This window comes from Fukomys damarensis, unplaced genomic scaffold (genome assembly GCF_012274545.1).
Source record: "Fukomys damarensis isolate Sample0158 unplaced genomic scaffold, DMR_v1.0_HiC HiC_scaffold_20, whole genome shotgun sequence".
NCBI classification, from domain to species: domain Eukaryota; kingdom Metazoa; phylum Chordata; class Mammalia; order Rodentia; family Bathyergidae; genus Fukomys; species Fukomys damarensis.
In genome coordinates, this window is record NW_022900932.1 from 21,481,069 (window position 1) to 21,501,068 (window position 20,000).

Below are 20,000 nucleotides of genomic sequence, written 5' to 3' on the forward strand. Positions count from 1 at the left end.
GCAGAGTAAAAAAAAAAAAAAAAAAAAAAAAAAAAAAAAAAAAAAAAAAACCCACTTAAAAATAATTTACTTAAGACGAAGTTAAACACAGAGTAAAGCTACTCTCTGTATCCTTGCTCCTCAGGTAGTCAGTTCTTGTCTAAGAAAAAAATCACATCATTATGTATCATCACGGGGCATCCTGAAAATATTCTATTTAAATATACAGGCATACAGATAGAAACAGACCTTCTATTCCTTCACAAGTAAATCGAAGCCTGTAAATACACACTGTACTATACATTTCCTACTATGTTGTCCATAGATGTGAAATATTCCATATATGCATACGAGATCTAAAGATGGCAACTCAATGGTACACTGAGGGAAGCATGGCAGTATAACGCCCCGGTTTTTCTTTTTTTAAAACAGGGAGTTCTTGAAGGGCATGGTGGCCAATGCCTATAATCCCAGCAATGAAGAGGCTGAGGCAGAAAGATCACATGAGTAAGACCAGCCTAGGCTACACAGTGAATTCAAGGGCAGTCTGAACCACACAGCAAGACTCTGATTAAGACATCCAACAGCAACAACAACAACAACAACAAACACCCCACACACAAGGATGCACTATGTACAGTACTTCAGGCTGGCCTTGAACTCACACTGATAGCCCTGCCTTAGCCTCCCAAAGGCTGGGATTACATACATGCGCCAACACACCCAGCTAGGACCTGGTTTGAATAACCCCACTACTAAATAAAAAGTTCTACTTCCTTTTAAAAGCTGCAGCATTTCATTTCATGTACAGCCCATGGGTCAATGAAGTATGGCCCACAGGTAAAATCCAGTCTATAGCTGTTTTTTTGTACAGTTAACGAGAAAAGAATGTTTTTCTTTACCAAGTGTAATGCCAGCTATTTAAAAGGGTGAGGCTGGGGAAGACTGCAATTTCAAGGCCCGTCATAATTAAGACCCCATCACAAAACTTCAAAAACAGTACAGGTAGTGGCACACAACTATTGTCCCAGCACTATAGGAGGCTGAGACAGCAGGATTACCCCAAATTTGAAGCCAGCCTGGGTTATAAAGTTAGTTCAAGACGAGCCTAAACTACACAGGAAGACCCATCTCAAAAAACAAACAAAAGCAAAAATAAATTAAAAGAGCTGGGGGTGTAGCTCAGTGTTAGAAACTTTCTTAGCATGTTCCAGGACCTGCCTTGATCCTTGTTACCATAGAAAAGTATACTTTTTATGCACACACTCCTTAGGCACTAGGGACTGAACTCAGGGCCTTGGCACTGAGCTACAACACCAACGCTTTTTATACTTTGAGACAGAATCTTTCTAAGCTGCTAAATTGCCCAGGTTAGGCTCAAACCTGCAATCCTCCTGCCTCAGCCTCCCATGGTGCTGGGATTATGGGCATGGACCACACCACACTGGGGCATTCTTAAAAGGGTTGAGGGGCTGGGAATTTAGCTCAGTGGTTCTACTGCCTGCCTCACAAGCACAAGGACCCGGGTTCGATCCCCAGTATCAAAAAAAAAAACAAAAAAAACCCCAAAAAACAAAAGGTTGTGAAGAAAAAGTATGAAGTAGAAACACTCTGATGGCACTAAATTTCAAAAGATAAAACTTTTTGTGTGGTGGTAGGGACCAAACCCAAAGCCTTACACAGGTTAAAATATGTGCTCTGCCTTTCAGGTCCATAGGCCCTGATTTCAAACTTTTAAAATGTGGGCTGGGATGTAGCTCAGTTGTATAGCACTTGCCTATCATGCATGGAGCCCTGGATTTGATCCCCAGCACAGTATAAAAACCAAAACACCAAAACCAAACCAAACTGAACTTTTTTTTTTTTGCTCCAGGGATTAAACTCAGGACCTTACACTTGTGAAGCAGGCATGGCTGCCACTGAGCTAAATCTCTGGCCCCAAACCAAACTTTTTAATATTGTGGAAGAATTAAAATAATGATAAATATAATAATTTCACTTGCTATGGTGAAGGTAGCAAAGAAAAATGAGTGTGGGGATTTAGCTCAGTGGTTCTGGTGGCTGCTTCGCAAGCGCAAGGACTCACGTTCTATCCCCAGTACCAAAAAAAAAGAGAGAAAAAAGAAAAATGAGTATGAACAATTTTCCAAAATGCTGGCTATAAAGAGGGCTAGGACCACAGCTCAGTAGTAGAGTGCTTACCAAGCATGAGAAGGGCCCTGAGCTCAATGCCTAGCATCCTCTATCAAATGTAAAGAAAATAAAAAATATCTGCATTAAAATGAGACAACCTACAGAACTGCAATCAAAATATATAAACAGATGCATGTTCCATTTTTATTTAGCAACACAATGCTAAATTACTACAAATACTGTTTCATGATGGGGTGGGGCATTATTGGAAACTTAACCTAGATCCTTGCACTGAGCTATAGCCCCTGCTATATTTTTATTTCGAGATACGGTCTCACTAAATTTTTAGCCCTGGCTGGCCTTGACCTCACAATCCTCCTGTCTTAGCCTCCTAAGGGGTGAAAAGCATGAACCACGTGCTAAGATAAGAAATAACCACAAAAATGACTGCGTAATTCCCTAAAGAAGACTTCTAATTGAACTATGTCTTAATTGTAATAGTACAAAAAAATTCAGTATCTATATGCTAAAAAAAATCCCTACAAATAAAACTTTATTTGCTCTTCATTTGGATATCTAAAAGAAATAATGTAATGCCATACTAACCTGTGTTAAAAGGGTCTGCTGGGGTTGCTGTAACTGAAAATAGGCCAAAAAAACAAAACAAAAAGAAAACAAAACATAAAAACACAAAAGGATCAGTTATTGTTCCAGATGCTTAATAAAAGGAAAAGTTCCTATTACACATAACTTTAATTTTAAGAAAAATCTAAAATGTAACACATCATTTGGTGTAAGGTAACCTACAAAGAGTAGGTACTTATACTAAATGATACGATATATAGATAACTCATTAAATAATAGGCACTTAGCTACAATTTTTAAAAATAATAAAATCCAATTTCTTTCCCTTTTTTTGAGCTGGAACCTCATTAAGTTGTCCAAGTCAGGCTTGAGTCACAATCCTTCTGCTTCACTCTCCAAAGTACTGGGATTACAGGCATGTGCCACCACACCAGGAGTTTTGCTATGTAGTGGAAGTTAGGCTTGAGCTCAGTATGTTGTCTACAGCTTGTCTCTTGCCCCAGCCTCCTAAGTGCTCAGATTACAGGTGTGTGCCAATGTATCTGGTTTAGTAATTGACTGCTTTGTTGTTTGTGAGAGAATCTCATTCTGTATTTCAGGATGTCCTTGAACTCAATAGGTAGCCCATCACATGCTGGCCTTGAATTTCATGCCTCAGTCTCCCCAAATGCTAGGATTACATGTGTGTATCAATGCACTCAGCTTTTTGTTTGACTTTTTTGTTTACAAGAATAAAACACCCAAGCTGGGTGCGGTGGCTCACGCCTGTAGCCTGTAATCCCAGCACTCCGGAGGCTGAGGCAGGAGAATAGCTGTGAGTTGATACCAGCCTGGGCTACATAGTGAGTTCCAGGGAGTCTCAACTACATAGTGAGACCCTGTCAGAAAGAAAGAAAGGAAGCAAGCAAGCAAGCAAGCAATATGTCTAAAATGAAAACTTCTCCTAATGGTCAGATTTACCACTGAAGTGCTCACCAGGAAGAACCATACACTCTGACAAGGATTCTCAGGCAACAGCAACTCTTTTGCAGAAAAGAAACGAGCGAAGAGGCTTACAAACTTGGTGTATAAACTGGACATAAGTGAGGATTACAGAATTTATATATAAGGTTCTAACTAAAATACTCAGCTTATGCAATATCACTATGTATTAGAGGTTGAAGTTTTTTTGATTTGGAGACACAGGTCTCCCTATATAGTTCATGCTGGCCTCCAGCTCGCTGGATCCTCCTGCCTCTGCTTTTAGTGCTATTATAGGCTTGTGCCACCACACCCCGCCCAGAGGTTGAATCTTATCAAAATACTATTTTTCTAACTGGGCATGGTGGTGGTTCACCTGTAACCCCAATCCTCTGGGAGGCTGAGACAGGAAGATCTCCATTTGAGCCCAGCCTGGGTAACATAATGAAACCATGTCCCTATATACTAATTTAAAAGAAAAGGTAAAAGAAAGAAAAAAGGGCCTAGGATGTAGATTCAGTGTGAAGGCACTTGGTTCAAGTATCAGTAACATAAGGGCTGGGAATTTAGCTCAGTGGTTCTGCCACCTGCTTTGCAAGCACAAGGTCCCGAGTTCGATCCCTGGTACCAAAGAAAAAAAACCAAAAAGCCAAAAAAAGGTGATACAAATATCAGTAACACAAAAGAAAAACAAAAATCAACTATTTCCGTAATATTTGAGTAGTACTATTTTCATGTGGTTCAATGTGTCTACATCTTACTCTAGAAAAAATGGTCACCATCAAGAAATCAAATGGCTGGAGATTTAGTTCAGTGGTGCTGCACCTGCCTCTCAACAGCAAGATCCTGAGTTCTATCTCTAGTACCTCCCTCAAAATCAAATAATAATAGATATTGAAGAAGTTATGGGGAAAAAGGAAGGCTTCTACATTGTTGGTGGGAGTGCAAACTAGTACAAGCACTATAAAAATCTGTATGGAGATTCATGAAAAACTAAAACTAGAAATTCCATTTCACCCAGCTATTCCTCTTCTAGGTAAAATCCTCATTTTTTGTACCAGGGATCAAATCTAGTTAACTTCCTAAAAGAGTTAGAGACATATTATAGGGATACTCATTAAAGCTAGATATTACAAGCTGTCTGTCTATATGCTCATCAAAAGTTGAACGGATAAAGAAAATGTGGTATTTAAACATAATAAAGTACTACTCTGCTATAAAGGATAAATCTGAATCATTTGTTAGAAAATAGATGCACCTTGAGACAGTAAATGAAGTAAATCAGGTACACCAGTTTAAGTATCACCTGGTTTCCTCTTACACAGGAATTCCAAAATATAAATAGAGTAAAAGAGAGATAATAGGAAACCAGTAGATGATTATTTTGCAAATGGGAAGCAGATCTAGAGATGGAAAGGGGGAAGTATTACGTGGTCCGGGAATTTAGCTCAATGGCACCACACCCGCTTCAAAAGCACAAGGTCCTGAGTTTGAACTCCCAGAACAAAAAAGAAAAAGAAAAAAAGATGTATTATGTACATGTACCAATTCCCCATGATGAATATAACCATACTACAAACATACAAAAATGTTTTTAAAGTATGAGTTTGAGGGTTTTTTGATATTTTTTTTCTGACACTGGGGAGTGAAACTAGAGCCTCTCACATGATAGACAAGTGCTCTAACACCACACCTCCCAGGGCTCTGAAAATATTTTGAAATAAACAAGACAGCTGAAGCCAAGTATGACATCACATCTCTGCAATCTCAGCATTCTAGGTGGTTAAGGCAGGAGGACTGCAAATATGAGCCCAGCCTAGGCAAATTAACCAGACCTGTCCCAAGATTTTTTTTTTTTTTTTTGGTACCAGGGATTGAACTCGGGTCCTTGCACTTGCAAGGCAGGCCACTGAACCGCTGAGCTAAATCCCTGGCCCATGTCCCAAGATTAAAAAAAGGGAGGGGGGGCATCTGGGGATATAGCTCAATGTGGAAGACAGACAGACATGGGTTCAATCCCCAGTACCAAAATCAAGACAAAACCAAAATCCCTACAAAAAAGAGCAAGTTTTAGATCAGTTGCCAGTTTTCAGAAATTTACAGTAATTACTTATTTAGTACTGGGAATCAAATTCAGGACCTTGCACTTGTGAAGCAGGCAGCAGCATCACTGAGCTAAATCCCTGGCACCTAAAGTAATTACTTGAAATTACTCAATACTATAATCTTCAGAGATAATGAAAGGGTTCTGAAGCCCCACAGCACTTAAGCCTCATGTTCCTCCACGCTACCTTCGGGCCCAGTTTCTGGTCTTTCTCTTATATTCTTTTTTCCTATCCTGACTATTGTTGTGTTTTTGGATCAGTAACATGTGTTTTATGATGCAGGGGATTGAGCCCTAGGCCTCATGTATGCTAGAGAAAATACTATTGTTCTACGACCACAGCCTGACCCACACACACTTTATGTTTTGATTGAGACAGGATCTCACTCTGTAGCCCAGGCTCTGCCCTGAAATCAATCACAGAGATCTTCCTGTCTTCCAAGTGCTGGGATTACAGGTGTGTACACCCACACCAGGTTCACAGCTCATTTTTGGTTTGTTTTTGTCTTTTTGAGAAAGGATCTCCCTGTGTAATTCAGACCAGTCCTTAACTCACTATGTGCCCCAGGTTGGCCTCAAACTTGAGGCCATTCTCGTCTCAGCCTCCTGAGTACTGGGCTTTTAGGCATTAGCCAACATGCCCAGCACTCATGGCCCATGTTTTGTCTTTTTAATTTCTGGTGCCGAGGACAGAATCCAAGGCTTTGCATTTGCTAGGCAAGAACTGTGCCACTGCGGTAAATCCCCAGCCCCTCACAGATTATTTTAAAAAATGTTTTCATTTTGAGACAGGGTCTTGCTATGTTGCCCAGGATGGCCTAGCATTTTTATCTTCCTTTAGCCTCCCACACAGTTCTGATTACAGGCAAGCACCAGTACATGGAGCTCTTAAAAACTTTTTTGGGTTTTTTTTTTTTGGTACCGGGGATTGAACTCGGGTCCTTGCGCTTGCAAGGCAGGTCACCGAACCACTGAGCTAAATCCCCGGCCCTCTTAAAAACTTTTTTGGGTTTTTTTTTTTTGGTACCGGGGATTGAACTCGGGTCCTTGCGCTTGCAAGGCAGGTCACCGAACCACTGAGCTAAATCCCCGGCCCTCTTAAAAACTTTTTAATGGTACCGAGGCAGACTCAACATTATTTCCTAGACACAGACAAGACCAGGTTGGGTGCTTAGACCAGAAGCTATCTAAATTTTAGCAGGGCAAACCATCTTTTCCTAGACAATCTTGTCTTTGGGTTGTTCTTATCTCTTCCTAACTCATGGATGGAAGAACCTGAGAGAATGACTGGAGGCTGAATCTAAGGGAGAGATGTCAAAGAAATTTGCTTTACACCTCAGGAGTTTTCAAATTGTTCAAAAGTGCCATGAGAATGGGGAGGTGAACTATAAGAGTTCTTCCTCCTCTTTTTAACAGCTCTATTCCATTATTTTTTATATTGAGTTTTTATATATAATTAGAAAAGCGAAAAAAGTGTTCTACTAAAAAACAAAGGCTGAAAGGAAGTGGCCTACAAAAAAATTAGGCTTCAAAATGGGAAAAGAAGCCTTTCACTTTCACTTGAACTCTAATTCAGCAGAGTAGATGTAGAGGCCCAAAGACTCAGAATGTCTTTCTCCAGATTATCTTCAGCAGGCTTTCTTAGAGATAATAATAGTATGTTGCCAGGCGTGGTGGCTCAAGCCTGTAATCCCAGCATTCCGGAGGCTGAGGGAGGAGGATCACTGTGAGTTCGAGACCAGCCTGGGCTACACAATGAGTTCCAGGTCAGTCTCAATTACTTAGTGAAACCCTGTCACAAAAAACCAACAAAAAAGAGAGATAATAGCATGTGAAAATTCTAGCAACTTGTCCAAGACACAGGATTTTAGGGCTGCCCTCCTACTTCCCTCTCCTTTCGGGGTAATTCCTTTTACTCTATTCCTATCCTTTATCCCCTCTAAAAAACTTCAAATCATATACTATTGTAGCTTATGGGAAGAAAAACCTGTATCAGGTTTAAATTTTGAAACAAATGACTATTTAAAAATCAGGTTTTAGCCAGGTATTGTGGCACATAACTGTAATCCCAACATTCACAAGACTGAAGTGAAAGGATTGCTGCGAGTTTGAGCCCAGCCTGGGTTACATGGTAGACCCTGTCTCAAAATACCAAAACCGCTAGTGTTATAGTTTAATGGTGGAGTACTTGCCTCAAAATGACAAGAAAAACCGAAAACCCCACAAAAACACACACAAAATCAGTTTTAACATGAAAAATATAAACTAACCTGTTGCTGAACACTATACAAGGCCTGCTGAGGTTGTGAATATTGCTGAAAGATTAAAAAAAAAAACACATTATGCAAAGCAAAATACAGATATTAGTTTTATTCACTCTTAAAAAAGTGGTACACATCCATATAAAGAGTCAAAATTACACTGAAACTTTGTAGAACAGCTAAATATCTAAAATAAAATAATTACTTATATCTGGAACCATCAAGAACTGAATTTTACTCAAATTATTTATAAGAATTGTCTTCTTTAAGACTGTGCAAGTATACTTATCTATGTACTGGGCATATACAGTATAATTTTTAAAAATTGAGTTTATTGGTACATTTTCGGTATACAGCACAGTTACATTCATTATTGGGATCTTGTACCTTTATATGACAGGTCTTGGTTCTCATTTTTTTCCCCTTGTCCCTGCCCTCCCTTCACCCCCTCCTCCCTTCCCCATTTACAAACACTTCATTTCCACTTTTTCATTTTCTCATATTCTCGTATTTTTTTCTTTTCCCTTATTGCCTTTCTTTCCCCTACCCTTCCCACTTTCCCTACACCTTTAGCCCTTTTCTTCCTATTTCACATTGTCAGTTATCTCATTAGGATCTTATGTACTATTATATTAGTTTTTCACACCGGAGAAACTATTTGGTATTTACACATGTGTGACTTATTTCACTTAGGCGTATATCCTCAATATGTATCCATTTACCTATGAATGAATCTAATTTCTCATTCTTTATGGCTGAGTAGTATTCCATTTTATAGAAAAACCACATCTTCTTTATCCAGTTTCCAACTGATGGGCAAATGGGCTGTTTCCAAGTTTTAGCTATTACAAACTGTGCTGCTATAAAAATGGGTGCACATAAATCACTATGGAATGATTCTTTTAATTCTTTTGGAAAGATACCAGCAGAGGGATGACTGGGTCAAATGGAATCTCTAGTTCCAGCTCTGTGAGGTATCTCCATATTGATTACATAGTGGTTGCACCAGTCTGCACTCCCACCAACAATGGAGAAGGGTTCCTTTCTTCCCACCACCCCACCAACATTTGTTACTGGTTGATTTCTTGATAGTAGCCATTCTTTGTGGGGTGAGGTGGAATCTCATACACTGTAATTTTTAACTACCAGAAAAAAATATGACAAATTCCACTTTTCTTCATGCTTTAAAAAGAGGAAAGAGCGAACTATCTAAACAGATTTTACAGACATGTCATATATTAAAACCTATAAATTCATGTGTTACATACAAATACCAAATTTCCACAATACATGTAATTATTACATACTGAAAATGTGCTTAATTAAAAAAAAAAAACACCATGAATTCACCTGTTGCAATGCAGCTGCTGCAGCTGCAGCCTGTTGCTGCAATGCTGCAGTCTGTGTTAACTGATAGTTTGCTGGCGTCTGTGTGGTAAGGCCTGCGGCCGCCAATGCAGTTTGCTGTGTATAAAGGGTAGGAGATGCTCCAAGAAGAGATGGCTGCTGAACACCCAGTGCAGCTAAAATGAGATTAAAAACAAAGAAAAAAACATCAAAATTACTTCCATCTCTTCCAGAAACATTTTGAGTGCTTAATTAAGCATCATGGTTGTTGTTATATATTTCAAATCTCAAAGAACAATTTCAATAATGTTTGTTCGAATTTTACTGTTTTTATATCCCTCCAGATCCCAATGATTTTACAGTAAATGTTTAAAGTATGGTATACAATACTATTTCAGCCCGGGATTTAGCTCGGTGGTTCCAGCGCCTGCTTTGCAAGCGCAGGGACCTGAGTTTGATCTCTGTTACCAAAAATAAATAAATAAATAAAACAAAACACAATAGTATTTCATAAAATTAAATTCAACAGTAAACTCAGTCTAACTTACCTAAACTAAAAGGCGACAATACTCAGTAAGTATTTTTAGGAAGAAAGATAGAAAACAAATTAGCTTATTTTCAGCCAGGCAAGGTGATGCACACACATCTCAGCACTATGAAGGCTAAGGCAGGAGGTTCACTGCAAGTTAAAGGCCAGCCTTGGATATACAGTGAATTCAAGGACTGCCTGAACCACACAGCGAGACCTTGTCTCAAAAAAGCCAAAAAAAGGGCCGGGTATTTGGCTCAGTGGTTCCACCGCTTGCCTCGCAATCTCAAGAGCCCGAGTTCAATCCCCAGTACCATTAAAAAACAAAACAAAATACCTAACTAACAAAAATTAGCTTACTACTCTGGAATATATTGTTTTGGACTGAGAATGTAGCTCAGTGGTAGAGTACTTGCTTAGCATGTACCAAGCCATACATTCCATCGTCAGTGCTCGAAAAAAAGGTAGAATTTACTGGTGTATCTGTAAGTAGAGGAAAAACACATTAAAGACAGTGTTGCTGGAAGTAACGTATCCTTGAAACTTTCTACTGGACAAAATTTTTAAACACTACTATTTTGCAGGCAAGAATTACAAAACTTGGGACAGGTGTGGTAGGGCACACAGCTACTTGGGAGGCAGAGCAGGAAGACTGCAAATGAGAGTCCAGCCTGGAAAACTGAAGTATTGTCTCAAAATAAAAAAATAAGAAAGGCTAAGGATGTAGTACAGTATTCCCTAAATTTAATCTGTAATATCACCCTCCAAAATTATAAAATTTAGCAGCAAAAGAAAGGTTAGACAACTGGAGTCACATAAAATTAAAAAGTTTAAGGCTGGGGATTTAGCTCAGTGGTGCTACATCTGCCTTACAAGCGCAATGTCCGGAGTTCAATCTCGGTACCACACACACACAAAAGTGTCTAAGTACATTAAAGGAAAGAATTAACAGTAAACCAACGGAAAAGGATAAGGTATTTATCTCATTATGGATTAATAATACCCAAAATATATGAGGAATGAAAATACTAAGAAAACATAATCTGATCAAAATAGGCAAAGGATAAAAATGACCAACTCGTCTATGAAAAAACAAAACATAATCAGTCATCAAGGAGATAATGCAAATTAACTATAGTGAGAGTCAGGCATGGCGGCATACACCTGAAATTCTAAGACTTAAGGAGATTGAGGCAGAAGGATCATAAGTCAAGCCCAACATTAGCAAGTTATTGTTCTCCCCCAGCTTGAACCACCAGTGAGTGGTATAGGCAAAAGTGTCCCATGGGGTGGCTTGTACCACTGGTGGGACAAACATCCAATCACTTTTATCAGGCTTTTTATAAAGCCACCCAATGGTACAGTCAGGCACGTACCACTGGTGGTTCAATGCCTCCAGCAGGGAGACTAATTCCAGGCCCTCCTGAACATCACAAAGAGAGTTAGTAAGACCTTGTCTCAAAACAAAAAAAATGTTAAAAAGACTAGAGATGTAGATCAGTAAAGTGGCCATGGATTCAGGTTCAATAGCCAGTATGGAAAAAATAAAAACCACCAAGCCAGGTGGGGATTATACCTATAATCCAGTACTTGGGAGGCTGAGGCAGAAGGACTGCCATGAGTTCAGGGCCAGCCTGGGCTACTTAGTGAGTTCAAGGCTAGTTTGAACTACATAATGTCTACCACATACTACTACCCGTCTCAAAAAAAAGCCAGGGATTTAGCTCAGTGGTGCCACCATCTTCCTCAAAAGTACAAGGTCCTGAGTTTGATCTCCAGTACTATGATAACAATAATAAAAATAAAAAACACAATGAACAGGTACAGTGCACACCTGTACTCCCAGGATTCTAGGAAACCTGGGGCAGATCACAAATTTGAATGCAGACGCAGCAGTTTGGTGACTTAGACGCCATTTCAAAAATAAACAATAAGCACAAGGACCCAAGTTCAATCCCCGGTACCACAAAAAACAAAAACAACAACAAAAAAACAATAGCCAGGGATGTAGCTCAATGATGCAGCCAAAGCCTAGCAAGTACAAGGCCCTGAGTTCGATTTCAGGTTCCACCCCCCCACCCGGCCAAAAAAAAAACCCAGAAAGCAATAAAACAGGGCGTGGTGTGCATGCTGGTAATCCCAGCACTGGGGAGGCTAAAGCAAATGGCAGCCAGTTCCAGGTCAACCTGGGCTACATGGTTCAAGGCCAAGCTGAACTACATAGCAAACTTATATCAAAAAGCCAAAATAAAAAAAAAATAAACAATAAACCAGATGTGGTAGTGCAAGCTTATAATCCTAGCACTTTAACAAGCTGAGGTAGAAGTACCTGAAATTCCACCTAGGCCTAGGGAATTTAGCAGGAAATGTAGCTCACTGCAAAGGTGCTGGGTTCAATCCCCAGAACAGAGTAGGGTGGGAGTAGGGGGTGGTATGTATTAGACAATATAGACACAGAACATGTCCATCATCACAATTCTTCTTCCCCTTCGGTACTGGGGAATAAACCTAGACCCTCTCATATGTGTGCACTCCATGAATAACACTAAGCTATATCCCCCAGTAACCCCCACCCACACACAACTTTTTGGAGTTAGGGTATGGAGGTTTGTGAACCTCCATATGGAACTCACAACCATCCTGCCTCAGCATCCTATCTATTTCTTGGACAATGTGTTTGTTTTTTTCTGTTGAGACAGGGTCTGGCTATGTAGTTCAGACTGGTCTTGAACTCACTATGTAGCCCAGGCTGCTCTCACTCCCAGAGATCTTCCTGCTTCAGCCTGCTGGAACTACAGGTCTGTACCACCACGCCCACCTGGACAATAGTATTTTGTAAGGAAAATGCAAACTCTTAATTAAAATCAGTATAGAGTATTTTTTCCTTTTAAGTAATTAAGAGTGAAGCCCCAGCCCTCACATAGCTACCTCCCCACCACCAACCTCTTTTTTGAAATAAGGTCTTACAAAGTTGCTCAGACAGATGCCTCGACCCCCTAAAGTGCTGGGACCACAAACATGTGCCACCATGTCCATCTTTTTTTCTCTTTAGTGGTAAAAGAGACTGAACCCAGAAAGTACTCTGATACTCTGCCAGCACTTTTCATTTTTAAATTTTGGAATAAGGTTTCATTAAGTTTCCAGGGCTGGCCTCAAACTTATTGTCTGCCTGCCTCAGCCGCCAAATTTTTTGGAATTATGGATGTGTGGTATAGGTCCAGCTTATATATGGTTCTTTCAGTCTCAATAAACATAATGGCCTGCCAGGTGTGGTGGTACACACCTGTAATCCTAGCACTCAAGAGCCTGAGGCAGGAAGATCACCATGAGTTTGTGGTCAGCATGGGCTACACAGTAAATTCAAAGTCAACCTGAACTACCTTATGAGATAAATAAACAAACAAACAAACAAACATCCTAAACTGGTCATGGTGGCTCAATGCTGCTGGAAGCTGAGGCAGGAGGATTACTTGAGGATTACAGTTTCAAGAATAGCCTGGGTAAGCCAGGCGTGGTGGTACACACCTGTAATCCCAGCACTCAGGAGGCTGAGAGAAGAGGATTGCTGCTAGTTGGAGACCAGCCTGGGCTGCGTTCCAGAGCAGTCTGAACTACATAGTGAGACCCTGTCTCCAAAAAATAAAGAATAGCCTGGGTAATACAGCAAGACACAACTCAAAAAATGGGGGAAACAAAGATAATGTCAAATCAGAAAACTGCTCTTCCACTCTCTGTAAGTTCTCTAGAAGTGATTACTAATGCTCCTACGTATAGCTTCCTTTACCTACAACTCAGTTCATCGTTAGTCAATCTTGTCAGACTGCTGAAGATAACATTCCTAATGTCCTATGACCTTTCCCATCTTTAATGGACTCTACTGTTTGACAAATAAATTTGTTCACCTACACTGGATATGGAGGCACACACTTTTAAGTCCTAGAACTCTAAGAGATAAAGGCAGGAGGATAGCAAGTTCAAGCCCAGCCTGGGCTACTTAGCTACTTCATGAGATTTGACTCAAAATTTAAAAATAAACAAATAAGGACTGGGAATGTAGCTCAGTATGAAGGCCCTGGATTCAAACCCTAGTATTATGGGCCAGGGATTTAGATCAGTGGTGCCATCACCTGCCCTTCCTCAAAAGCACAAGGCCCTGAGTTCGATCACAGGAACCAAAACAAATAAACAAACAAACCCTAGTATTATGAAAAATAAATCTGTTCACCTTTCTGAGTTTGTTTCCTCACTGGTTAGAGAGAGGAATTAAATCTAGTTTAGACTTCATACAACTTTAAAATATTTTTTTAATGTTCTTTCTTGGGATTAGGTATAAATACTATGTATCTAACAGAGGTGGAGTGGGGGCTTTGACAAAATTTGCTTGATTCTGAGAAATAACTCTAATACTGAGATAATGAGTCAAAAGTTCTTATGGAAAGGCAAAACCAGGTTAAGGTGGTACATGCCCGTAATCCTAGTACTCGGGAGGACTAAAAAAAAGAGTATATATAGCAAATTGGGCCAATAATTTAGCTCAGTAGTTCCACTGCCTGCCTTGCAAGCAAAGGTCCCAAGTTCAATCCCTGGCACCAAACAAAACAAAACGAAACAAAACACCATGTGTACCAAGTTTGAGAACATAAATTTGAGCTAGGCAACTTAACTAGATCTGGTCTCCAAAGAAAAATTAAGCTGGGCATGCTGGTGCATGCCTGTAATCCCAGCACTCAGGAGAGGCTGAGGTGGGAGGGTTGCTGTGAGTTCAAAACCAGCCTGGGCTACACAGTGAGTTCCAGGTCAGTCTCAACTACATAGTGAGACACTGTCTCAAAAAACCAAAAAAAAGCAAAGAAAAATTAAAAATTTTAAATAGGTGCTTTTTTTTTTTTTTTTTTTGTACCGGGGATTGAACTTGGGCCCTTCTGCTTACAAAGCAGGTGGTGGAACCACGGAGCTACATCCCCAGCCCGAAAAATTAAAAATTTTAAAACGGGAGGGCTGGAGATGTAGCTCAGTGGTACTGCACCTGCCTTGAAAGTGCAAATTCCTGAGTTTGATCCCAGTACCCCCCCCCAAAAGGAATCTTATCACTCCATGGTCTGAAACCCTAGTACCAAAAATATATAAATAAATCCCACAAAAAACCACAAAAACAAAGAAGGCAAAAAAGTTAATCAAACATTCAAGCAGTCTAAATCAAAGCACCCGGGAAATAGGTACTTTATTCAAAACAATTATCACTGGAGAACTCCATTTATAATCTATTTCATGATTTTTAAAGGAAAACCAAATTAAGATACTTAAAAAACACCTGTCTAGTTACTAAAGTATCAGCAAAGCTTTAGATTGAGACATTCTGATTTATATGCCCATAAATATTCATAAACAATTTCAAACATCACAAATATAAGATGTTTAGAAAAACCCATTATAGGGGAAGAGGAAAAGAATTAAGATGTGTTATATACATGTATCAAAATATAAACTCTGTTTAGAAAATCCCATTACAGGGGAAGAGGAAAAGAATTCAGATGTGTTATATACATGTATCAATTCCACACGATGAATGTAATCATTATGTATTGCAAACATGTACTAATAAAATTTTTATTTTTATTTATTTTTTTGGTTCCAGGGATTTGGGTAAAAATTTTAAAATCTCAAAAGCCCCATTACATACATTTGGAATCTCTATTGCCAAATATAGAAAGAAGAGACCTTTATGGGTGTGGTTGCGCACACCTGTAATCCCAGCACTCAGGAGGCTGAGGCAGGAGGATTGCTGTGAGTTTGAGACCGGCCTGGGCAACATAGTGAGTTCCAGGCCAGTCTCAACTACATAGTGAGACCCTGTCTCAAAAAAACAAAACAGGGCCGGGGATTTAGCTCAGTGGTTCTGCTGCCTGCCTCGCATGTGCAAGGGCCCAAGTTTGATCCCTGGTACAAAACAAAACGAAACGAAAAAAAAAAAAAAAAAGAAAGAAAAAAGAGGCCTTTATTTGCTACTTACCATCTTTAATATTTATAAACTTTTGGTGCTTCTCTGGTCAACCTTAAAATTAAAAAAAAAAGGTCTGGCACTTGGAAGGCTGCCACAGTTCAAGGCCAAGATCCTGTTCTCCCACCCACTTGCATAAAGTTTGTAATTCTGGACTTTTTGCTGAGACAGGAGAACCACAAGCTCAAGGTAATTCTGAACAACTTATCAAGATCCCACTTTAGACTAAAATAAAAAGGACTTGGAGGCCGGGTATTTGACTCAGTGATTCTGCCGCCTGCCTCTGCCTCATAAGGGCAAGGGCCTGAGTTCAATCCCTGGTACAAAAAAAAAGGGGGGGGGGATTTACTCAGTGGTTCTGCTGCCTGCCTCACAAGCACAAGGACCGGTGTTCGATCTCTGGTACCAAAACAAAACAAAAAAACAGAAAAGGAGTTGGGATGTAGTTCAGTGGTACAGCACCACTGGGTTTCATATCTAGTACCACAAAAACATGTAAGTATGTAGCACACTTTCAAAGAAGTACAATGTAAATTCTAAGTATAGATTATTAGAATTCTACCATAACAGCTATGTTATTGTTACACTAATGATACAAAGTGAAAATAAATACTGTACAGTAAAAGCCAGTTAAAACATGCTTAGTACAGATGAATACAGAATACAGAAGGATGTGGTTCTGGACACACAATAGGTGCTAATAGTTCCTATTTCATCAAAGTTAAGTCATTTAGTTTTCCTATTACTTAACATAGAAAAGAAATAAATGGATGTAAATTAAATATAACCCATATATATATATATATATATATATATATGATCTAAGTGGCACAGCCCTATACTCCCAGCACTTGGGGGCTGAGACAGGAGAATCATCTTGAGTTCCAGGCCAGCCTGAACTACACACCTAGACCCTATCTCAAAAACAAGACAAAACAAAACAAAAAACCCTAAAATATGACAGAAAATAACTAGTTTATATTACTTTCAGTTGACTAATCTATTAACCTTTAATTCCTCAAGGGTAAAATAAAAGTCAAGTGTAGGAGCACAGAACTGCTAAACTAGCTACTCAGGAAGCAGATGCAGGAGGATCAAAGTTTAAACCCAGCCCAGGCAACTTAGTGACTTACAGAGATCCCATCTCCAATTAAAAAATAAACTAGGCCTAGGTGTTTCTGTATAGGTAGAATGCATAGAGTAACTTAGTAAATCTTTGAATCGCAAAAAAAAAAAAGAAAAAAACAAAACTAGGCAGCTGGGCACAGTGGCACACACCTGTAATCCCAGCACTCAGGAGGCCGATGCAGGAGGATCACTGTGAGTTCGAGACCAGCCTGGGCTACACAGTGAGTTCCAGGTCAGTCTCAACTACACAGTGAGACCCTGTCTCAGAAAAAAAACAAATAAATAAATACATTAATAAAATAAATTAGGCATGATGACATACATGACTGTAATCACAGCACTCTAGAAGGCTGGGGCAGGAGGTTCCTAAATTTGAGCACGGCCTTGTAACTCAAGAGACTTAGTAAGACTTTGCCCCAAAATAAAAAAGGGCTGAGAATATAGATCAGTGCAAAGGCACTGGGATTTAAAAATTTAAAAAAAAGCGGCAGTGGCTGGGCGTGGTGGTGCATTCCTGTAATCCCAACACTTGGTAGGCAGAGGCAGGAGGATCTCTGTAAGAGGCCAGCCTGGGCTATAAAGTGAGACCTCGCCTCAAAAACAAACAAACTGCTGCAGAAATAGCTCACTGCTGAAATGTTTACTTAGCATTCAGAAAGTTCTGGGTTGTAGCTCTAGTTACCACAAAAAAGAGAAAGACAGAGAGAGTTATTTCAAGATTCAACCAACAGTCAAAAAATGGTGAAAAGCTTTTCTTCCTAATAAAAATGGGGAAACCCAGTACCAAAAGGGAAGATGTATGCTAAAACAGTTTAATATTTTTCACTGACTTTAATTTGAAAACATTCTGCTAGCCAGGCAGGATGATACACCCCTGTAATCACAGCACCTGGGGAGAATGAGACAGGAGAGTCACCATGAGTTCAAAGTCAGTCTGAGCTACATAGTGAGTTCAGGGACGGCCTGAACTACAAAGTGAAACCCTGTCTCAAAAAACAAAAATAAAGTCCTGAATTCCATCCCCAGTACGAAAAAAAAAGGAAAGAAAGAAAACATTCTGCTAACTTTATTTTGAAAATGTTAATGGTTAATGTTCATTTACTGCTTCTATAGCTACTTATCTTTTTCTTTCAGTTAGTAATTAAATTCTTCAGAGTTGGCTTTTCTACTTTGAACAACTAGCTAGTGGTGTCTGCCTGTAATCCCAGCACTCAGGAGACCCAAGCGGGCAAATCACCTGGAGTTGGAGGTCTGCCTGGCTGTGAGTTCAAAAGAAGCCTGAATAAGATCCTGTCTCAAGAAACGAAAACAAAACAAAACACCAACAACCAAACTTTCTACTTCCAAACAAAATCCACAGTAATATACAGGTTTTCATAAAGTATGGCTTTTCAATACAGTGATACCCTGGTTCGCAAACAATTTGTTCCACAATTATGGAAAAGATGGTTGCAGCAGTGTTTGTCACCTGATGCAGTTTACAAACCAAACTGTTTGCAAACAAAAGCACTCATGAACCAAGGTACCACTGTACCTTACTTTTAAACATCTTTGAATACTGACTACTTAAAATGTCAAATAAAATGCTCTATCTAGTGCTGAGAATGTAGCTCAAAGGCAGTACACACACTAGGTTCAAAACCCAGCCCCAAGGCAGGGGGGGTAAGAGCACTTAGGTTCTAACCTGAGCTACACACATAAAGATACTCTACCAGTTAAATAAAATTTAAAAGCTGAATCAACTTATGAAATGTAAAAACTATAAAGCTGCTGCTTTTCATACTTGTAATCGCAGTTACAAAGGAGGCTGAGCCAGAAGGACCCCAAATTTGGGGGCAATTTAGCATGACCCTGTTTACAAAATATAAAAATGAGCTGGGCATAGTAGTACAGACTCCTAATTCCAACATTCCAGGAGGCTGAAAAAAGAGGACAGCAAGTTAGAATTCAGCCTGGACAACTAACTCAGGATATATAGCTCAGTGGTAGAGTGCCCTAGCTTCACTTTCCAGTACCACAAACAGCAAAAGACAAACTGCCCAAACTGGTGGATAAACAGCTTTACTGTTAGTTGATCTGTGAATTTTTAAAAGATTTTCACAAATACAGGACAAGTTATTTGTAAACACTTTACCATGCCACGCACGCACATCTGTTGTTATAACAGTATCCCCCTTTCAGGAGTCTGACCTGGTTGTGATACTGCAGTGGCTGTAAACTGAGTAGCCCATGGCGGATTCTTCTGTCCTCCAAACTGAGCCATGATGCAAAGGGGAAAACACCTTTACTCGTTTGTCTTCTACAGCAGCGATCTGTAACAAAGGATTCATGTTTCAAAGTTCAACAAAACTACAAATATTACAATAGGATATCTTTAAAAAAATGATTAGTGTATCAAACACATCTTCCCAAGTTGAAATAATGAAGTAGAAAGAAAGGCAAATGAACATCTGAAATGCGACACACAACCTCGTACCTATTTTCCAGGGCACTTACAAGAAAGGCATTTAAACGGCAGACTCTCAGTTATATCGACCCCGCGGATAAGAGTAGTTCACAGCCTTACTCTCACAGGGAAAAAAGCCAAGCGAGCTCTTTTCAGCATTAAGGACTGGAGGACCAAAGAAGCGCTGAAGCCACTAACGGAATCGGGGCTAGGACCCCGGATAGATATTTTAAAATATTACTTAAATAACGAGTATTTCTACTTTTTCGAGTAGGAAAGTAGCCGGAACCTTATTACCCTCTCCTCCCAGGAGGGGAAAGGCACCTCAGGAATCGGACGCCCCTCGCAGAGCCCCCGCGAAGTCCCTAGCCTCTGCAGAGTCGGGACGGAGAGGGCGCAGATCGCACCCGCGCGTCCCGAGGCACGGCGTCCACCGCCCACAACACGGAGCGCAGCGCTCACGGCGGGATACGAGCCTGACGGAGAAGCCTCCGTCTCCTGAATCCCAGGGGAGTCGACGCCTCCGACCA

General features: G+C 40.0%; 1 protein-coding gene across 5 annotated transcripts in view; it reads right to left on the reverse strand.

Moving 5' to 3' along the window:
* Nucleotides 1-20,000, reverse strand: part of Ccar1 (cell division cycle and apoptosis regulator 1) — a 55,685-nt gene that overhangs the window by 35,322 nt on the left and 363 nt on the right. For 3 of the 5 annotated variants that reach the window (XM_010605820.3, XM_010605818.3, XM_010605809.3), the window contains exons 2-5: nucleotides 19,215-19,336; nucleotides 9,373-9,545; nucleotides 8,032-8,076; nucleotides 2,719-2,751 (exon numbers count right to left, since the gene is read on the reverse strand). In XM_010605820.3, coding sequence (XP_010604122.1) covers nucleotides 2,719-2,751; nucleotides 8,032-8,076; nucleotides 9,373-9,545; nucleotides 19,215-19,287 — 324 coding nt within the window. In that variant the 5' untranslated portion in view covers nucleotides 19,288-19,336. Of the gene's footprint in view, nucleotides 1-2,718; nucleotides 2,752-8,031; nucleotides 8,077-9,372; nucleotides 9,546-19,214; nucleotides 19,337-19,794; nucleotides 19,856-20,000 lie in introns of those variants that run through there. The other 2 variants (XM_010605825.3, XM_010605832.3) reach the window with 2 other exon arrangements.